This window comes from Triturus cristatus, chromosome 2_1, assembly GCF_964204655.1.
Source record: "Triturus cristatus chromosome 2_1, aTriCri1.1, whole genome shotgun sequence".
Taxonomy (NCBI): Eukaryota; Metazoa; Chordata; class Amphibia; order Caudata; family Salamandridae; genus Triturus; species Triturus cristatus.
In genome coordinates, this window is record NC_140581.1 from 996,724,658 (window position 1) to 996,746,765 (window position 22,108).

Here is a 22,108-nt window from a genome sequence, read left to right on the forward strand (position 1 = left end):
AGCAAGGCTAAAAGCCATTTAGTGAAGTTGGGACATTTGTGGGCTTTTGAAGACTGATATTAAGAAAATTAGTTCTGAAGAATGCTAAACAAACTATATTGAAAGTGACTTTTTTCGTGATGGGAAGCCAGTGAGGAAAGCTCCGCGCAGGTGATTCATAGTCCCTGAATTTGAGACAACTGCACTCAAGCAGCAGCACTGTGCATGGGCTTTCATTTAAGTAATGCATACTGGCAATGAAGTACCAACTGTTTGGACCGCTCATCCTTAAAATAGCAATGCTCATGACAGCCTCCAGGCTGTGGCAAGCTGAAATAGAAGAGATTTATTGATCCTTCTCAGAGGTCAGTCACAACTACTTACAATTACAATCCCCAAATGCATGTCTTTTCTAACGGGTGTCAAGAGATTCCCAGTCGTGCAGAGATATCAGAACGCCAAACATAGCCTTCTTTGGTGTTTTTTGGTTCCTGCTAATTAAATGAATACTGCTTTCCAAATCATAATTGCCTCAAGCCAGTCACGACCCAACCAATTGCAATTTTTATAATATCTCAAAATTGGTCAAGAAAAGGTTTAAGTCTGTCTGGTGTCGGACATCAGAATCTGGTGTCAGCATCAACTAGAAAGGGCCTGGCACAGGCCTTGGAATTCAATGCCTGCACCAGAGTTAGTATGGTGCCTGGAGTAGGTCCAAGGGGTTAGATGGCGTAGAAGGCGGAGACACTGGCAATGACTAGAGGACTCTGCAGTTCTTTGTTCCTTGAAGGGACAACAGAGAGAGTCAGCAGTGCACTAAAAATCTGCAGCAAGGCCTACCTGATGCATCAAACTGCTGCTGCATTGCTGATGGCTCGAGGAAGTCTGTGAGAACCGGTATCAGTTGAGGAATCTGCTCAGACACCAGTACCTAGAGCGAGACAGGCGGTATTCAAAGATAAGTCACAAGGGCATCAGTGTCAGAGTCAGAGTGGGGGAAGGGGTTGATTCTGGTTTTAATTGTTTGTCTGGACTTCGATTTGGACTTACTGGAGTACTTCAAACATGAAGTACACCTCTTGCTGACTCAGGAATGAAATAAAGACCATGCCCTCTCCTTGGAGCACGACTTATACGAGGGCCATACTTATGTTCGGCGACATACAGTCTCAGTTTAGTCCTGCATTCGCCTTCAGGTGCATGAGGGTGCAATTGTCATATGAATTTGAGCCGGGGACCATACATCAGATGAACAAGTTACTTCCCTTCAGTAATGCCCTATCTGGTGGAAACTATCTAGCCGCGGATTCCTTACCTTCCCTTAGAATATTCCCCAAGTGTCTGACTAGATCTAGACATTTTTCAGCAATCCCTTGAGTGCCACCAGTAGGTGGTGGTGTTCTGCTCTGCGTTGCATCGTCAGTGCTGGAAGTGATGTGTGTGGTGCCTATATAGGTGCCACCCCAGTGTGCTGACCTTGGTTGACTGTTTTACCACACCACAGGCACGGAACCAAGCCGAGGAGGTAGTAACTAGTGTGCCAAATGAGGTCCTGCAGGATCTCTGTAGTCGAGATTTACAAACAGTACGCAGAACAGGAAGGATGGGTGAGTATGGAAGGAATTTGTAGCTAGAAAGAGTCTCTACCAAATACGGCTTTACCAAAGATAAGTAACTTGTTCATCTAATCGAGACTTTTAGCTGCAGATTCCGTACCTTAGAATAGATCGCAAAGCAGTCTCTCCCAGAAGGTGGGTTTGCGGACTATTCATACAAAAAGGTTGTGGAATACATAGCCATCTCAGAGCTGCATGGTGCCAGCTAGCACCATGCAGGTGTACTCCTGGGGAAGTTTCCAGATCCAGTCTGCTGCGTGGAGAGTAATTGAAGGTCAGGAATCTGCTGTTAGAAGTATCCGTAAGACCAAGCATGCTCAAATTCCAACACTTTTTTACTGCAGTCTTGCAGCAAGAGTAAAAGCAACAACAAACAAGGAGGAGTTAAACAAAACTTGAGAAAGAGTAACAGTTGAGATACCGCATATTGGAGGTGAGGATGCTGCACAATGAGATGACACATATGAAGGCACTTCTGCTGGACAAGAAAAGAAGCTTGAAATCTATTCAATGCAAAATCGATAATCTAATGACCAGAATGCAATAATTAAAAGAGACATTGGACAAGCAGTACGGATGACTAGATGTGGTCTATATATGAATTTCAGAGGTTGAAAACAACCTATCCACCTCTAATGAGAAAATGTTATGTATGTAGGTGGTTATTTTGCTTATTAAGAACTACCGTGTGGAGGCCACGTTTTATGGAACGAACATCAGGATTGTAGTCCTGGAAAAATAAACAATGATGGGGAAGCTGGAGCAAATGGCTGCTGAAAGAGCTGCTTGTCAGAACCAGTTTTTCAGATGAATTCGCAGTTGAGAGAGTGCAGATTATTAGTTCCAAGGCTGCCGCCAACAGCCCCCCCTAGGCCAGTAACTGCAAGGTTCTAAAACTATTGAGGCAGAGATCTAGCTCTTTGATTTGCTAGGGGAAAGAGATCAATGAAATATCAAGGTAGCTCCCTTGCACTATACAACAATTTAACATCAAGAATACAAGAAAACAGACGTGCACTTGTGGAGGTCAAGGATTGATACGATTCCATGGCAAACGTCTGATGTTCTAATTGGTTAGACTCAACTCATGCCAATGGGAAACTGTATTTCTTTACTTAAGTTGCTGGGGCACCGAAAGCCATCAAGAATACGACTGGCAGAAATAGAAAGACTGCAGCACCTTAGAAGATGAAGCACCGCAGCTTTAGAAGACATTGGAAATCACATGCGATATAGCCTGGCTCATGTATGTAGAAGGACTATGCTACTGACTGATGGATAGTTGAGAAGTATCAGGGTATGACAGAAGTTATTATACACGTTCAAATGCTAGGTCACTAGACTGTTGTGTACTAACTGAGCTGACTGGCAGCCTTTATTTGTCCTCTGCAATGAGAAATCTATACCTGGAACTTGATAAAGTCGCAATATAGGCAGTGAGTGGAGGGCGCCATTTATTTTATTTATTTTATTTATTTATTTCATTTCTAAAGCGCTACAGCTACCCAACAAAGGGTTTCCCGGCGCTGATGATTCCGTGCATTGAGAAAATCAGGATTTTTAGATGTTAAACAGCCAGGTTTTTAGGGCTTTCCTGAATTTCAGGTGATTCGTTTCCTGCCTAAGAATCACTCCCCTGTGCCATTCACTCCCCTGTGCCGTCAATAGGGTGTAGCAGGGGGTGTAACACTTCCAAGAAAAATTGTGACTGCTTGGTAGGTGTATGGGAAATAAACAAGCCCTTTATTATGTCTTTTTCCTGAATTAAGAAGCATACTTTTAAAGGTGGTCACAGGTTGGATTTCAACTGATTGCAAAAACTATTATTAATTTCTACTCCATTTAAATTTATGTTTCCAATTGTCTGTCAACAAACTTTATGTATTTTGTTCATCAAGTTATCAAGTATGGCACAACATACACCAGTTTGAAGAATTAGGATATTCTGTAATCATATATTACATTATGTGATGATTTGAAAACACATCCTTTAATGACACCCATGCTGGGATCAAGGTGAAGGAGAAAAAGGGGAGGGCATCTGAAAATACTACTAACCCAAACAGATGTGAAAATCATATATGCTACCTTTCAACAGTTTAGAAATATATTACCACTAACAGAATAACAAATGAGACAGTGCCACTCAATGTTTGAGAGAAACGGAGGCTCATATTCTAAGCAATGTACAAAAACAACTCAAGACACAAAATAAAAGCTAACATTATGGTATTTTGTTATTCCTCCTTTGTAGATATGCTTGAGAAGCAACATGTGCATCTGCAGCTCTGCAATGCTATGTATGACACCATCGTTAGGTCTAATGCATTACTGGCATACAATGCACATTATCTTCACTCATACATTGTGTATTTTTTAGGAATGTCAGCCTGAAAAATCTGCATTCCTTTCAGTGTATATCCTGTTATGCTTCTGTTTTAATTTGATGGCATTTGGTACTGCACACTTCAAGTTCCATAGTGAAGTAAAGCACTTTATAGGGAACACTGTTTTGCAGCATGGACATCTAAACTATGATATGCTGTACATAGAATAGTGCGGTTTGTACAAATCCCTAGGCAAAAATGAGTCGCATACCCATGTGCCATTTCACCCATATATTTAGCGAAATGCACCATAGGAACCCATGTTTTTATAAATGTGTCTAGGAAACAATCCACATTCAAACTGGGAGCAGTATAGCTCACCTACTACAGATAATCACTCAGCAGTAAGCGTTTCTCAAAATCCCAGTTTTAATGATCTGTCGGCAACAGTCCGCACCCTCACTCTGAACATTTTTCAAGCACTACTGCCCCTCAATGTGCAGCACCACAGAGCTGTGCTAACAATGGTAGTGGCATTACTATGGGAAGGGAATGCAATGAAAGATTTCAGTGTTACTGCGGTGGGGCAGTAGTCGAGTTGTGTTTTTGTGACCGCTTTATGCTACTATGCCAAAGAAACGTGCAGATAACAGCAAATAGGTGTAGCTCCTCTCTTCATGGCCACTACATAGTTATTCGAGATGGGTACCGTGCCCAAGAATAAGAAACTAAAATATTATTATGTAATGAAATAAACCTCAAAGTAAGGAAGGTGATGGCCTATGCTGACAGACATAGTGCAGACATAGTGCTCCTGCAGGAGCCCCACTTGGACCCACGTAAGTAAAGTGGTTTGCCCTGATGTGGGCTCCAACAGCTACTATACTTCTTACAGCACCTATTTCAGGGAGGTTTGCACACTGTTTCGACGCCCTACCTACTGTAAGCTGAAATCAATTAAGGCTGGTCCCATAGGTTAATGTTTGATGTTATAATGCGATCTTTTTCTTGTTCTAGTCACTATTGTGAATAATATGGCTCCAATGTTGACTCTCAGGAGTTCTTTGTTAACAAGTGATATCTCTGTTGGTTGATGGGGGCCATTGATATGGGAGGGTGAATTTAAAGTGGCACTGGATCCAATATTAGCCAGGTCAAATTCTGAAGCTGGACTCATGACACGAGCGACCAAGGTACTCATTCGGATTGATGGCATGCCAGAAATCGTTCCTACATGGACAGTGAAAACGAGACCAAGCAGGCGTTTGCTTTTTACTAAAATGTACATGACTCGATGTTGCATATAGGTGACTGGGTAATGTCTAAAAACGTGCCCCCTTGCACTACAAAGGGGAACTATTTATCTTGTACACTGGCTGTCCATGGCCTGATTTTGATTCCATTGTTGGCACTCCCAGACCCAGTATTCAAGGTTGAGATGCGGAGCACAATTGTACATTTTTCTAACACAAACGCTGGGTCAGTGTCTAGACAAGCCAAAATCTTTAAAACTTTCAAAGTTCAGAGAAAGCAGGAGGGGAAAGGTGAGAGACTGGGCTCGACCCTGGTGTAGCTGCTGCATGGACAGGACTGACCAGAGACAGTTTCCGCAGTCCAAGATGTAACCGTGCCAGTGGAAGGAGAGCATGCTGGTATCTTTGCAGCCTTTACATCTCATTTCTTGAATTAACAACTCCAATTCAATGCTAAAAACAGCGACCATTGCGTGTTAATCTGAATAAAGTTAGGTTATCTTTCTGCTTCTATCTAGGTGACAGAACTTTAGCTAGTCAGAGCTAATAGCCGGGAGGAAGTCCTTTAAGGCAGATGACTTTACATCGGAATTTAATAAGGAATACAGAGATGTGCTGGCCCCTTATCTCTTAATAAAAGCCCGAGACGATGTTAGGGATCAGATCTTGCAAGGTACAATGAGGGAGGCAATTATTACGGTTCAGGCAAAGCCTGGAAAGCAATCTATGCTTTGTCAATCATATCACCCATTATAGAAGTGGATGTGAAAAATCTTTCCAAAGTGACTGACTTCTCCAGTTAAGAAAGATTAGGGTACATAAACCATGTATCTATGAAAAGGTCATGTTACACAATCGTGCACGCAGTGTGCTTTGCTCCACTAATTTAGCCCTGAGCGTTAGTATTTTTAAGAAGCTGAAAAGGCATTTGATGTGTTTGAATGTCTCTGACTGCTAAATTGAAACCACTGGGACTAACAAATTGACTGCGCAAACTTATCACTTTGCCATAACCTAGCTAACTGACAGGGTCAAAATTAATGGTCACCCTAATATCAGACTAAATCAGGATACAAGGGACTAGTAGGGTTGTTTCCTTGTCTCCGCAGCGCTTTGCCATCAAGATGAAGCTTTTGGTGAACTGGACTCTGAAACATCATTTGCTGAGGGCCTGTAGTCTCTCAAAGGCAGACTTCCCATATCTATGTAATGATGTGGAGAAGAACCATGCAATTAACATAAGTTTGATAATTGGAGAGATAAGATTGAGCAGTTTTGTGGACATCTAAATAAATAGAGAAATCGGAAACCTTTCCTCGGATGTCAGCTATGAAGCTTTTGGGTCTGGAATATCCATCCTGAAGGCTTTTGGCCAGGAATATCCACTGTGATGGTGTGACAACACTTAAGTATCTGGGTATCAAAACTCAAAGACAGGGAAACATGATCATCAGAGATAACTATGGGCAAACAATGCATAAGAGGCCACTCCAGATAGACTGCTGGATCACTCTGCCTTTGTCTAGGATAGTAGAACACCATTAAATTGAACACTTGCCCTAAACAGATATATATGTTCGTAGAAAATCCAATTGCCTTGACAAGTAAAATTTCTCATACATTAAGGTCGTTCTTAATGATTAAAGTAGGGGGGAAGCGGCCCCCCATGCAGTGGGAAATAGTGACCATTGGGAGAGGGGATGACTAACAGTTCCAGACACACAGGCCACCCAAATTCCCTTGGATATATTTTGGAAGGAATGGTTTCTTACCTGCAATCCTAGTTCTATCTCAGGGGAATCTCTATTGAAATCATAAGCCCTGAATAGTCCACCCCACATGCGCGAACTGCGGAGCAGTATTTTTAAAGTCACATTATCTTTGAATTACTTCAGAAAGGCTAGGAGGCACATGTGACACAAGTGCAAATGTTTTGCAGCTTTAGAACAGGCTACATTGATAATTATAATAAATTACTTTAAAAATTAGTAGAAAGAAGACTTAAGCCTTTAAAAGTCACTAGAAATAACGAACAAGTGACCTTTTAAGAACATCTGTCACAAACTCATTACTTCCTTTTAAAGTAAGATATAGGGAAATATATGGCTACGTAGCTGCATAGGCTGCAGTATTGAAAACACAAATATGAAACTATGCCGTTAAGGTTCCCTTGACCTCCAGTGTCCCATCATGCCCTGCAGGTTTCAGTTTACTTCGTCCTTTTTGACATTCGAATTAGAGGTACACAGTTACATTTATTTTATCTCTTCCCTTGGGGAGAAGGGAAGGTTGTTTATTACTTTAGTGGAGATTTCCATAAAAGAGAACAAGGATTACAGGTAAGAAACCATTCCATGCTTCTCAGGGGATCTCCATTGATAATCATGAGGACTAAATAGATAAGCTAGCTCATCCCCAATAATTCTACGAGGGAAGAGATAAAAGTGAAAAGTATAGGTAAGCAAACAGATTCCTCAGAGAGGCTTGCCCGACTTTGGCATCTGCCCTTGCATCCAAATCAAGACAACAGTGCCTTGTAAATGGCTGAACCGATCTCCAATCTGCAGCTCAGCAATTGGAATGTTTCTAAGTAATGCAGCAGTGGCGGTTTTAACACAAGTAGAATGCGTTCATGTCTTCCGGGCAGGGTTTTGTTGGCTGTCTGATAACAAAGGATTACGCAGGAGACAATCCATCTAAAAAAGGGATTGTTTCGAAGTGGCAAATCCTGTTAAAAAAAAAAAAAAGAACCATAATTCACAAAATGTTGCTTTGACTTCCTTAAAGATTTTGTACTGTCATCAGAGTATGGAGAGATCTTTCTGCAGGAGAAGACGGATTCTAAATAAACGTAGGTAATGAAATAATCTGATTTACATGAATATCTGAGATTACTTTACGGAGAAATTTAGGATGGGTTCTCAGTACCACCCTTTCCTATGCAATGATGTGTAAGGTTCATCGAAACATAGGGTATGTATCTTGTTAACTCTACAAACAGAAGTTATGGTGACCAAGAATGAAGCCTTCCATGATAGGTGCTGGAGAGAGGCCTTAAGAATTGGTTCGAAGAGAGGACCTATAACGCAAGAAAGGACAATATTCAACTCCCATGGAGGGGAAGGTCTCCAGAGAGGAGGATATATCCTAATGCCCTTCAGAAAATCCTTGACCACAGGTATTCTAGAAAAGGAGATTTGTGAAGGTTGTGTGTTGAATCTGGCCTCTGTACTTCAGAAGAAAGTCCGGTTTGCATGGCAGCCTTGTGTATGGATGCTATGAGAGGTGAATGAGATCCATGAACCACCACTATTGGGACCACTCCAAATCAATGAGAATCATTCTGGCCTTCGAGTGTGACAGCTTGATGATCATGCTGGCAGCAGGATAACTGGAGGAAAAGCGTATAAAGTATCTGGTTGGTAAAACCTTGAGGCGAAGCTAGAGCCTTTCTGGTTTCCTTCGCATGTGAAAAGGATATATATTTGAGGAAAACGCCAGTCGCAAAAGATGTTAGTGATTTTCTTGAAAGGTTCTGCTGAGAGTGTCTGAGCATTCTGGATTCCTGCTAGATGGACCTCTCTGTAGTCCTAGATATTAGCCATCTCCAGATTGTTTGAGCTTCCAGGGACAGAGGTCTGGATCTCATTCCTCCCTGCTTGTTCAGATAATGGATGGTTGTTGTACTGACCATCTGAACAGGGAGAATTCGTCCTGAATGACAAGAGAAAAGCCTTTAGGTCTAGATGTACTAACCTCAGCTCCAGATGGTTGATGTGGTAAGAATGTTCCTTTTGAGACAACATGCCTTGTAATTTTGAATGGTTCATATGAGCACCGCAACCTGTAAGGGAGCCATACGTCACAATGGTTCTCATGCAGACCTTGTTGATTGAGAGTGATAACAGCTAGATGATAATGTCGACTTGCTTGTTGGTAAAAAGATGCCTTGATGAGCCAATCGTCTAGGTAAGGACAGACTAAAATTGAGATTTTTCTGAGGTGAGCTGCTACAACTGCCATACATTTGGAGAAAGTATGGTGCAGATTTGAGACTGAAAGTAAGGACCTTGTATTGAATGGTCCCTTCCTAAGGTCAACCTCAGGAACCTGATGTTTCTTGACTATCAGGGTATGAAACTAGGCATCTTGCAGATCTATTGAACATAAACAATCCCCCCTGATGGAGTAGAGGGTTGATTTGATGAAGAGCAACACTTAATTTTTCTTTGCAAACCCACTTGTTTGCTTTCTTGACGTCTAAAATGGTTTGTGTTTTTTTAACCCGGAAGTAACGGAAATAAGCTCCCATTCCTTTCAGATGAGGGGGGGCCTTTTCCACCGTGTGTTTCTGCAAGAGGATGGAGACTTCTTGTAGCAGTTTTTACCATTGGAAAAGAGATGGTTTCTTCAGTGGAATGGAAGGTGGAGGACACTTGAATCTGAGACCGTATCAATGCTCTACAACATTCAGAACCCAGTTGTCAGTAATTATTTTTTGCCAATCTTGTAGCTAAGGTGCTTCCACCTACTGGAGTGGATAACTCAGGAGTGAGAAGAGAAGGATCATTATTTGCCATTGGTTGGCTTAGTGGCTTGGGCAGATGCTTACTGATCGCCTCTGCCCCTTGACTGACAGCAGTTTTGCTGATGTCTCTGTGGTTGTTGAGATTGCCGGTGTTGCCCATGAAGCCAATGCGGGGTTTAAACCCTGTGGAGGAAGTATCAGAAGTCACATGGCCTATAGAAATGTCTCCTATATTCATGCATTTGCTCTAATCCGTCTTTAAGCTTTCAGAGTGTCAAGCAAACATAATAAGACAAATAAGACATTTCCTAAAAACTGCAGGTTCAGAATTCGGCATTGGGTTTCAAACATGTGAGTCTGAGCCAAGAAGAACGCCAAAGTGCTAGACCATGACAGAAGCCATGTACTGCCAGTGTGAAGGAATCAGCTGCAGAACTGATGGCACGATTAGACGCCATCATACATTCATTGATAATTTCTTGGAAGTCCTGACATTTATCTCTGGAAAGATCTTTCAAGAATTGTAAAATAGAATCCCAAAAGACCCATCATAACGCCCTAAAAATGTGGTTGTGCTAGCAGCTTTCATAGAAACGGCAGAAGTTCCACAGACTTTTCTTCTCACCGAATCCAATTTTATGCTTTCCTTGTCAGGAGGAACAGTAGATGACAGAGCTGTGGCATGTAATTTTTCAGCGGCTGAGATAATGACAGAGTCTGGAGTAGGATCTGAGAAAAGAAAAGACTGATCCTGAATCGGTGCTCTGTATTTTTCCGGTAGCCGCGATGGTGCAGCCTTTACAGCATCCAGTGTGAAGAGAAGTTCTAAAGCAGGTTCTAAGAGACCTGGAACTAAAGCAAGTAGTGGTCTAGATGCAGATCTTTGAAAGAGTGCCGACAAAATTACTGACGTGGGTGTGGTGGTTTCAGTAAATCAGTATTTAATTTGTTTGCATCTCTAATAAGTACTTCCTGGAAGATGTTTATATCATCCACATGAGATCTTCTCACTGGAGGTGAACCTGTTAAATTTGGTGAGTATAGTCTGGAAGTGGTATGATGAGACCGCGAGGATCTTGATCTGATGAAAAATGCCTTCTCTGCCTGGAGCGTAAACGTCTGGAAGATCTTCCACGACTATGACAACGGTGGGATCTTGATCTTGACCTAGACCTATTGCCACGAGATTTGGTGTGATGGAAGCGAGATCTAGGGTGCCTTGGTGTAGGTGCCACTGGTCAGGAGACTGTGGTGGCCGAGGAGTGATTGGCATATTTGGCAGTGGAAGTACTGCTGGAATCACTGGATGTGGTGGAGGAGGAGATAGTAGTGGTCGAGGGTAGATTCTGTTGGAGCCAGAGGAGGTGTTTCTGAATCAGGAATGGTGACTGGAGAAGTCAGTCTGGATGGAGCGTAGGCTCAGAGTACTCGGAGTCAGACTCTGATTGACGTTTGCACTCTTTCATCCGTTAAGGCCACTCCGCTGTCTTGGTCAGAGACGTTGTATAATGTCTCAACGTCGAACTATTTCTTGATATTGAGGTTCTCAATGATGTATGGTGTCTCGAAGTCGAAGAATCTCCCGAAGTAGACATTGGTCTCTTTCTCTACATCATGTAGGTTATTGATGTCAAACCAGTTCTTGACAGCGAGCAAGTAGGTGCTGTACCTCTTCTTGACATCCATGTCCTCAACATCGAGCAGGAGCGTCATTTTTCGACAGATCTCCTTTTGGATCTCTCTCTGCGGGAGTCCTCGGAGCATGACATAGGGGCACTGGTGGAGGCAACAGTTTCTTCTCGTCCTTCAGAAGTCTCACCAGGTAGGGAATCTTGCCTTCGGTTGTGCTCCTCTTGCAAATGGAGGAGAATCTTATCTCTGCCTCTCTCTCTCAAAGTTCGCCTCAGCGGGTCTTGCAGTAGCGACACTTCATGAGAGTCTGGCAAACAGAGGATGTGCTCTTCTGCGGGTCTGTTTTTGAAAGTTTTCTGTCACATTGTGGAAATTTCTCAAAAAAGAGATGTCATTTTGCAAAAAAAAAATAGATATATTTCCTGTCAGGAAGTTATCATACAATATCCTATGTCCTTAAAGGACGTTGAGTAAATCACTTTGTGAGAGAAAAGTAAAAAAATCTCTGGAGATAAAAAACCTTAAAAATCAGCAGTTCTGCTCCAGGATCCTGTCAGCAGGAGCCGTAAAAAAAAGAACTGAGTAAGCTGCCACCTGCAAGGTATGATAGGACACTGGAAGTCAAGGGACCCTTAAATGCGCAGTGTCCTATTCTTATTGTTTTCAATACTGAAGCCTATACAGCTCCATTGCCATATATTTCCCTATCTCTTACTTTATATAAAGAAGTATTAAGGGTTTGTGAGGACGTTTTAAAAAGGTTACTGTTTAATGATTTCTAGCGACTTTTAATGCTTAAGCCTTTTTTCTTCTAGTTTTAAAAGTATTTCAATATACTTGGGAATGTAGCCTGTTTTAAGGCAGCAAACATTTTATACGTGTGTCACATGTGCCTTTCCGAAGTAAGACAAAGAAAATGTGAATTTCAAAGAGGGCGGGACTATTCAGTTATTATGATTTAAAGTTAATAGAAATGTAGCGTTTGCATCAGAGACATTCTAATCTGAATAGTATAATTACAACAACAAAAAAACTTTAAAAAATACCTTTTCGCCCTTCTCCATTCCTTTTTCTGGATATAGCTACAAAATACAAGGAAAAACATGTATTAATACAGATGCTATAACATTTTGAACTTAAGGTTTTGACAATAACGTGATCTTTGTTTTATGAAAATGTTTTCATGCAAAAAACCCTATTTGCCCACCTAATGATGTCACAACTTATCTAGAGTCTGGTGTTGCTGTGAAAACCAATGATGAATGAAAAGTTGTCCAGTTATTTTGAGGCATCAAAACAAGGAACTAAACAATGGTGTTTTGACTTGCAAAAGTCTATACAGTCAGTCAAAAAGGCTTTATTTCGATATGATTATATCTTAAAAAGCAAGAATACAATAATACACAATAAAATAGTAAAAAGAAACCAGTGCATAAGGAAGTATACAAACATTTCAAACAGCTAGTGGTATCAATAAATTAAGTAAAAACCTGGAATAAAAAACATATTAAACAAGATACGAAAGCCTAGCTGATCTGATGCGCCAAGCCCAACCTAGGAATTTGGCTAACCCACAGGCAAAAAGGTGCCGTGGATCATTTTTTAGTATTCGCATGGCCTCTACGTGGAGTCTAGTTCCAAGTTCTCTGCAAAGAGGCTTGAGCCATCTACACCGGGGGGCTGCATAGGCTGGGCATTCAAACAGAAAATGGGGGACAGACTCAGACCTTTTTTCACAAAAGGGGCAAAAAGGAGTGGTCTGGATTGGAATCTTCCACCTGCATGTCAGTTCACCAACGGGGAGTAAGCCTACTCTGACTTGGAAGTATAAGGCCCTGTCCTTACGGTTTGAAATAATGTCCACAGAAGTGCACTTCCTTTATCAGGAGAAAATCCATGGAGGACCTACACAGATTGGCATTGCTACTTCTGGTGCCAGCAACCCAGCTCCAATAGATCTTTTTCAGCTCTGGCTTAGGAGGTGCAGTTCTGTTATTCCAGTCTTCGCCGAGTCCAAGGCTGAAGAGAAGACGCTTGACCTCCCTCAGCCAAGGAATCTTGGCCCAGGCTGGAGATCCCAACACATCAATTAAGCCATCCGCATAGCTGGTTAATTCTGGTGTTCTCCATATTCTCGCCCATAGAAGAAGAGGGCGGAGCCTTGCCTGATCGCTAAGTGGGCGAATACCTGTATCTAGAAGCAAAGGGAGGGTTGGGGTGCTGTAGGGGAGCCCCATTAGATCTTTAAGGAATTTATTTTCCGAACGGGAAAGAAGGTCCACCTTGTGAATCCCCCAAAGTTCAGCCCCATATAGAGCAGCACCAACAGCCCTTGCCCTGTAAATATCTAGAACAGCAGCGATGGGTTTCAAGACTGAAGCACGATGTTCCTTAAGCAGGGCACCCACCACCCTTTTGTGGGTCAGCAACATCTTTTGGAGGTGGCAATTCCAGCTCATGGAGTCGCAGAGTCGAATACCAAGGTAGTCAAACTCTGAGACTCTCTCAAGGGCGACATGATCTAGAGTCGGTGGTTTGGCCAACTTTTTCGGGGGGTTAAGAACCAAATACTTGGTCTTCGCAGTATTAATAACTAGCCCTCTCGTATCGCAGAAAGACTTGAAATTTGCTATTAAACTCTGCAAACCCACCGGGGTTTTAGATATCAGGAGGGTATCATCTGCAAATAGGAGGGTAGGTATTTTTCTTCCAGCCAGGGATGGTGCGTCTGCAGGGTGTTGAAGCAGGTGCTCCACCACTCCATTGACATACAAGGAGAACAAGGTGGGAGCAAGAACACATCCCTGGCATACCCCTCTATTTACAGGGATGCGTGCTATTTTTTGCCCCTGATTACCCCACCTGATCTGGGCAAAATTGTCCGCGTGGAGATTTATTAACAGATTTAACAAATAGGGTGGAATACCCTGTTCGTCGAGCACTCTCCAGAGTTGGCTGCGGGGAACTAGGTCAAAGGCAGTCCGCAAATCTATAAAAGCAAGATACAGACTGCCCTTGGCCAATGCAACAACCTTCCAGTATAGCATCATAAGTCGAAAGGATTGTTCTATTGTCCCCGTGCCTGATCTAAAGCCAGCCTGAAAGTCTGAAAGGATGCCCTTTTCCTCCACCCACTGCAGTATCCTGGTCAAGACTACCTTCCCAGCCACCTTTTGTGAAGAGTCTAGGAGACTTATTGGGCGGTAGTTAGCTGGGTCATTCCGACAGCCTTTCTTAAAAATCGGGACGACCTCGGAACCCTTCCATGAAGTCGGGAAAGTTGCTCCTTCAAAACTGGAATTTAATAGGGTAGCAATAAGTTTTCTCCAAGCTTCCGGATTGGTGCGTAACAAGTCTCCGGGAATGCCATCCAGACCTGCTGCTTTATTGGGCACCAGACTATCTATCGCCCCTACCACTTCCTTAAATGTAAACAGAAGCTCGTCCTTCAACTGGGGAGATACATAAGGGTGTCGTACACTCAAGCTATCCCCCACTTCCTGAGCCGTTGAATAAAGTTGGGAGAAATGGTCAACCCACGCACTCTCGGGGACATTACATGTGATCATTGTGTCCACAGGTTTCTCCCTGGATCTCAATACGTCCCAAAAACCCTTTGCATCCTTCCTTAAGCTTGCGGCTTTGAGATCACACCAAAACTGGTCTTCCCAATCTGCCTTTGCTTTTATTAGGGCCCTCCTGTAATTGCCCCTAGCAGCACATACCAGGGCTCTATTCTTAGCTTTTACTGCCTTTAGTAGTTCCCATTTGGCCACACGACATGCACCTGAGAACCACCCAGCTGGACCCTTCCTACCATCTCTCCTATTAGTCCCTTTTCCCACGTTCTTGGCTATGAATAACTCACCTATAGCCATTGTGGTTTGTACAAAAACTGCGGATACCACTGGCGCACTGATAGAAGGGGAGTCTAGGCGAGGTAAAATATTAGCCATTATAGATTGTGCCTTCCGCATCTTGGCCTCATGGCCAATAAAATTCTTCCATTTCAGGCGCCTGCCACAGTTAAACGGACACACTTCGTGTGATGATTTCCACAAATGCGGAGTTGAGAAAGGGGAGCTTCCCTTCCACAAGGGGGACAGAGATAAGGATAGAAGGTTGTGGTCACTGTCGATGGATGGACGGACCTCCATATCCACCAAGAAAGACCACAAACGAAAATTCAGCATAATGTAATCAATCCTGGAGGAATGGCCTATTCTATTGAATGTGTGTGCCCCCATTTGGTCTGACTTGGTTCTGCCATTGGTAGCTCTAAGGCCATACTCCAAACAGAGGGCATTAAGGTCAATTGCGTTTTGGGACCATCTTTTAATTGGAGCAATTGACAGCGGCGGGATGCCTCTCTTGCATCGTCGTCGCTGATGCCCAGCACATCATCCACTGCAAGAGGTTCGAATGTGCAATTAAAATCCCCCGCTAATAAAACAAGGGAATCTGGACCACAGTTCTTAAGTTCCTCATCAATGCCCGTCGGGGAGAGGGTGGATACACCACCCCGAGTGCCTCTGACATAGATATTAAATATTTCAGTGCCCGCCCTCCACACGGGCCGCGCACTAAAAGTCTCTGTAAGTCCGGGGAAGTGGTGACGAAACATTTGATAGAACACCGCAGGGAAATGCTTACCCAAATTAAGAGACCTCCGGAAGGGCGCCCCTTACCTTCCTTCGGTCGAACAGCTGGGACAAAATAAGTGGTAAAGCCCAGCTTATGCTGAGGTTCCAGGCACCAAGTTTCCTGGAACAAGCAAATCCCAAAGGTTTCAATGAGTGCATTCCAATCTGGGATACCTATGTTTCGGGCTAGGCCGGCAATATTCCAGCTAGCTACCTTCAGAGACGTATTAGGGTCCCCTTCCTGCCCTAGAGCTGGTGCTCTTATAATGGAAGTAGGGTTAGTAATACAATTTAGATCACCAACAAGTGGTGCCACGTCATAAGTGGTCAAAAGGCCTATAGTGGATGGATCCCTACTGGGCTCTGGCACAGCCTGTGCATATCCCCAAGGAGTAGATAAGGGGGCGAGGGTAGGGGTGGGAGGGTTCCCCAATTGCTCTCCAGGCGGAGAGTTATCAATGTCAAAATCCCCAGATACTTCAATATAGCACTCCTGTCTAGGGCAGATTTCCTGTCAATAACCTTGCCGAAGTCGGCCCTGCGGCTGACTGAGGTTAGTATTAAATAAGCTGAATTTAGAGGTGTAACCACGAAAATGGCAGCTGTCCCAGCCCTCCCGCATGTGGAGTCCAGCTTGTCTCACAAGCGGGATTGGAGGATTAAAATAACTAAGGTCACGAGTATCCATTGAGCCCATACTGCCTACTGAACAATGTGCCTTCCTAGGTCCCCTACATATATAGCTGACGATCCTTGGGTCTTCAAAGTTCACTATGATACAGTCCCCATTAATAGTTTTTTCCCTGCTACCAATCCATCCAACTCTACGTACATGGATTATCCGGCCCTCCCAAGAGTCGGGCAAGGGTCTATTTTCTTTTAGCCAGAATAGAGTCTTATTAAACAGATCAATATAAGGCTCACTCTTGCCCGAACTAAGCGCCGGTACACCGGTCAACACAACTACATAGGGCTGGCAATCAGGAGGAAGATTTATGTTAAGGTCCCGCATACAAGGAGGGGCCTCACCTGGCAGCACCGCGTTGACCTTTGCAGTTTGGACTGAGCTGGCGATTGGGGTCTCATGTATGCTATGTACTACTGGCGAGGTAAGTATAGTAGTTGAGTTTTCGACGCCTGAACAACCCGGGGCTAAGGAACATGTCGTCTTTTTGCCTGAGATGAGACTGGGAGCCTTAGGGGTCTTAATTTTCACCGCAGGCCTAAGGGGGGGGGGGGGGGTGAGCTGGCTTGCTGGCAGTGTCCTCCGCCAACACAGTTGGATACAAATCACAGTTAGGTACTTTCAACCCAACTGATAAGTTGTCATCAGTGGTAACTAAACTATGATGAACGGTAGACAGTGCCTTACCATCGTGTCCCCCTCCTAGTCCTTCCTCCCTCAACCTTAGCTGCACTTTTAAAAATGATTTTAACGAGAAAAAGTTGTCTAAGGTTGTCTGTTCCAATTTGTCCACACGCTCAGTTAACCCACTAATTCTATCAAGTACTGGAAGGAGTAAGGATTTCATTATATCCTCCATTTTTTTGGTGAGAGGAGAATCTAGGGGGAGAGTCAACGCACTACCTGCAGTCTGATTGTTGGACCCAGAATCTGCAGGCCCCCCAGTAATGTCCTCATCGTTCTCTTCCTGACACGGACTAATCATCCTCCCCACTACTTTATTATGGACAACCCTCCTAACACCTACCCGCCTCTTGTTTATACAATTTTTAGGCAGTCTGATCTTCCGGGGTGTGACAAATCTTGTCCTCTTCGGAGAGGCAGGATGAATTTCTGCCTGCACCCCGATAACCGCCGTGGGGGGCGATGTTAGGAGGATAGTGGGGTCGGCCGAATGTGAAGAAAGAGAAGAAGTGGCTGGCGTGGTTACTGCTGAGATGGGGGCCACATCATTTTGGGTATCAAGTGCAGTGGCCGTCAGGCTTTCAAGGCCTTCTATATTGGCTCTCAAGGCCGCAACTCGAGGGTGGTCCAAGGAGTGGGGGGCATGAGGGAACGAGACCGAAGTTCGGTCCGGGGAGGGTATCTGGGCTAGCTGGCCAATCGAAGAACGTCTATCGGCAAACGGGCTTTGAGATAACCGCCGTTCAGCCATAGCAATTTCTTTATCAATAACGTTGGCCACACGAGTGATGAACTGGTCCATAGTGCCCGCCATACCCCCCTCTTTCCCCCTCAAACTTTTCCCAGAACGAGTTGACATTACTGTTGCTAAACAGAGCTTTATAGAAGAAAGAAACACTACAAAGCCCTTGCACATAACTAAATAATGCGTTACAATAAGGGATAGCAACAGTTCGATTTTAAAACAAAAAGGTCCCAGGCTCTATCGTGCCTACAAACAGCAAGCAGGTTACCATAAATTAGGTCCAGTAGGCACAACCCCAGTCTGCAACCACTGCGTTAGGAAAACGATCACAAAAATCAGCATCAGTACCTGAATGGGGCCAAGTGTGATGGTACCGAGGTTTTCAGGGGGGGAGCCCAGCCTCTCCCGGCCCCGGACGGCCACAGACGGTCCCGCCCTTGTCCCGGGCTTCTCCCGGCGCTGCCCGCGCGCGGTCCCGCGATGCGGAGAATGACCTCGGTATTTAAACTCCTCCTGGCGGGAATTCGTTGCTGGCGGTGGCGGCTTCCTGCCGCTAAGGCTCTTGGGGCTTGTGGTTCCTCTCAAGCTGCGGCCGCGCTGATGGCAGATATTGCGGCGGCAGGGAGGGTCCTTCGGTAACACCCAGAGGAGCAACAGGAGATGTCAGCAAGACAAAGTAGGACCCAGACAGTGAGTGTATTCAGCTGGTCAAAATGTCTATTATCAATACTGCTCAGAGCGCCTTATACCCCACGTAAATTTTCCTGCCAGGTAAGTGAAGGAACAATATCCTTATTCAAATTTCTTCTTCAAGATTGACATCAAATTGCAGTACCTTAATGCGTGGGTGAAAGAGCTGTGGCCCAGCCCAGCCTCTGACAGTCTATGACGGGCTAAGACGGGCCCAGTCTTCGGCCGAGCCCGGGCATGCCCCCGTGCGCGTCCCGCGGTACGTGACCGCCGCCGAGTTTTCAGAGCCCCTCCAGGGACCGGGGCTAAAGTGCTGCGTGCGTTTGGTGGGCCAGGGGTAGCGCAAAAGATCTCCTTCCTCCAATGCGGTCTCCCGAGCTGCGTGACCACCGCCAAGTTTTCTGAGCTCCTCCAGGGACCGTGGCTAAAGTGCTGCGTGCGTTTGGTGGGCCAGGGGTAGCGCAAAAGATCTCCTTCCTCCAATGCGGTCTCCAAAGCCTATACATGGTATGTATGTTTGGATCTCACAAAAACGCTTTTCAACTATTCTTACATCAGAGTATGCCCTACAAATCTAATAAATCACATTCTTTTTTTTTTTTTTTATAAACCGTTTATTACAGAATCCAAAAAATATACAAAGATGGGCCTACAACCTTCAGGCCGGCCGCTAGCAAGCAGAAGGAGCATGTGATACAGACAATAGCACGCATGCTGCGGCAGAGGGAAATTCACAGGAGTAGGAAGAAGCGTTGGCAGCCACACCATCCGGACCCCACATAACGGTTTCTTTTAAATATAAATAACAACAAAAAACAAATCCACAAGGCAACCCACAATCGGAAACTGCAGCATGTGCTCCCCGAGGAGGGGGACCCCACTAGTCCATAGGAGTATCGAGGGGGGGAAAAGGTCAGGACGGGGACTAAGTAGACTCATTGCCCAGAACCGGGAAGACAAAGTGGGTAAGGAGACGGGGCCGGTGACGGATCGGGCAATAACGGCGGGGTACAGATTCCCCCACGGTAGGCGTTCCAGGGGCCCCATACTTTCACCCATGTCCCAGGCTTACCTCTCGCAACATACACCACCTTTTCCCGAAACATGCACCAATCCATGTTATCCTTCCACGCCGAGACAGTCGGCGACCTCTGGGAACCCCACAGTTGAGCAATGTCACGTTTGGCCACCATATATCCCAGAGTCGCCCACCACGTCTGCGGGACCGAGTAGTCGGTTGGCTTCCACACATTCAGAAGACATCTCCTCGCCTCGGGCAGCAGCGGCACACGCGTAACTACCCGCAAAACCTCATGCACACCACGCCAGAATCGCGCCACATCCGGGCATTCCCACAAAATATGGAGAAAGGTCCCCAAAGAGCCACACCCACGCTTACACAACCCGTCCACAGCATAGCCCATACGCATCAGCCGCGGCCCCGTAACATAGACCCTATGGAGTATCTTGAGCAGGACGAAGCAAAGGCGGGCCGGTATGGCCACCTCTTTCGGGGAGGCCACCGCAGACACCCAGTCCTCGTCATCCAGCTCCAGTCCATCGGCAACCCATGCCTCACGAAGGCTAGTCAGCAGTCCCGAACGGTCATTGATAAGTTTTTTATGAATTAATGAAATCGTGCCGTCCGGTAAATGCCCATCCAGCACTCTATCTTCCAGAGGGGAGTACTCCGGGATGGAGGCGACGTCCGGAAAGACGGAGCACAACGCATGACGAATCTGCAGATATCGAAAATACTCCCTGTCCTGCAGCTGGAATTCTGTCTGCAGCACATCGAACGTCTTGAATCCCCCCCTCGTCCAGAGATCGCCCACCCTGCTGATGCCTATCATGTCCCACTTCTCAAAGCCCTTCGAGGTCCACAGGGAGCCCAGCCGCTCAGATGCGTATAGTGGCGTCGCCCGGGTCAAGCGGTCCCTCCACCCCATCGCCACGTTAGCCGCGTGCCACACTCGTACCATGACCCGCGTGGGGCCCGTCAGACGTGCGTCGAGCGAGCTAGAGTAAAGCGCCCGATTATAATCACCACCCGGCAGCAACATCTTATCCATTTCAAAGGCAGGGTTTAGAGCGGGCCCGTACAGGCCGTGATTGATCGCAGCCAGCTGGGAGGCCCAATAATTTCGCTTGATATCCGGGAAGGCGACCCCCCCGTCGTACCACGGGAGCGTCAGCTTCGCCAGGGCGATACGCGGTCTACCCTCCCAAAACAGTCGGCGCTGCAGACTCTCCACCTCGCGAAAGTAGCGCGCCGGGACGACGTCCATTGTGTTCTGTAAAGCGTACAGGAAACGTGGCAGCGACATCATCTTAAACAATGCCGCCCGGCCGAGCGGCGAGAGCGGCAAGCGCCTCCAACGCGCGACGTCCTCCTTCAGGCGCTGGAGGGGGGGAAGCAAATTCTGACTATATCGGGCCTCCGCGTCCAGGGTAATGAAGACACCCAGGTACCTAAATCCCCGCGGGGCGATCTGGATAGGACAACCCCGCGGAAGGATCGGATCCTCCCCAGAGAGAACATACACACACGATTTAGCCCAGTTGATGACAAGGCCGGAGTTGAGGCCAAATGAGCGCAATACATCAACCAGTACTATCAGTGATTTACGTGGGGAAGCCAGGTACAGAAGAATATCATCAGCGTATAGAGATACGCGGCCCTCATACTCAGGGGTCCAACGGAGACCACGGATAGAAGGATGCCACCGCAGCCACTCCGCCAGGGGCTCCAAGGCAAGCGCGAAAAGGAGCGGTGATGATGGGCAGCCCTGCCGCGTGCCCCTGCCCAGCTCGAACGGAGCCGACACTCTACCGTTCACAACCACCTGTGCCAGCGGTCCAGAGTACAACAATTTTACCCAACCGATGAATCCTGGGCCAAACCCAAACTTCGCGAGTGTCGCCCAAATATATGGCCACTCAAGTGTGTCAAACGCCATAGTGGCGTCCAAGGACGCCAAAATGGCCGGCTCCCGTATGAACGGGACACGTGCGAGCACCCCATGCAAGCGCCGCAGGTTAAGCGCAGTGTTGCGATGAGGGATAAAGCCGGACTGATCCTGGTGAATCAAGTCGCACACCACGCCAACCAGCCGAGTAGCCAACACCTTGGCGAGAATTTTGGGCTCCGCATTCAACAGCGAAATAGGCCGATAGGATGTGACCCGGTCCCGCGGCCTCCCCTCCTTATGAATAACCACAATAGTAGCCAGACGCTGGTCTAGCGGGAGGGAACCCGCCGAGTGGGCCGCGAGGGACATAGCACGGAGATGCGGCGCCAGCGTATCCGGTCGCAGCTTGTACAA

General features: G+C 45.8%; 1 protein-coding gene across 2 annotated transcripts in view; it reads right to left on the reverse strand.

Moving 5' to 3' along the window:
• DENND4C (DENN domain containing 4C) overlaps positions 1-22,108 on the reverse strand; it is a 1,124,311-nt gene that overhangs the window by 541,746 nt on the left and 560,457 nt on the right. For both annotated transcript variants that reach the window (XM_085634595.1, XM_085634603.1), the window contains one exon: positions 12,382-12,417. In XM_085634595.1, coding sequence (XP_085490721.1) covers positions 12,382-12,417 — 36 coding nt within the window. The remainder of the gene's footprint in view (positions 1-12,381; positions 12,418-22,108) is intronic.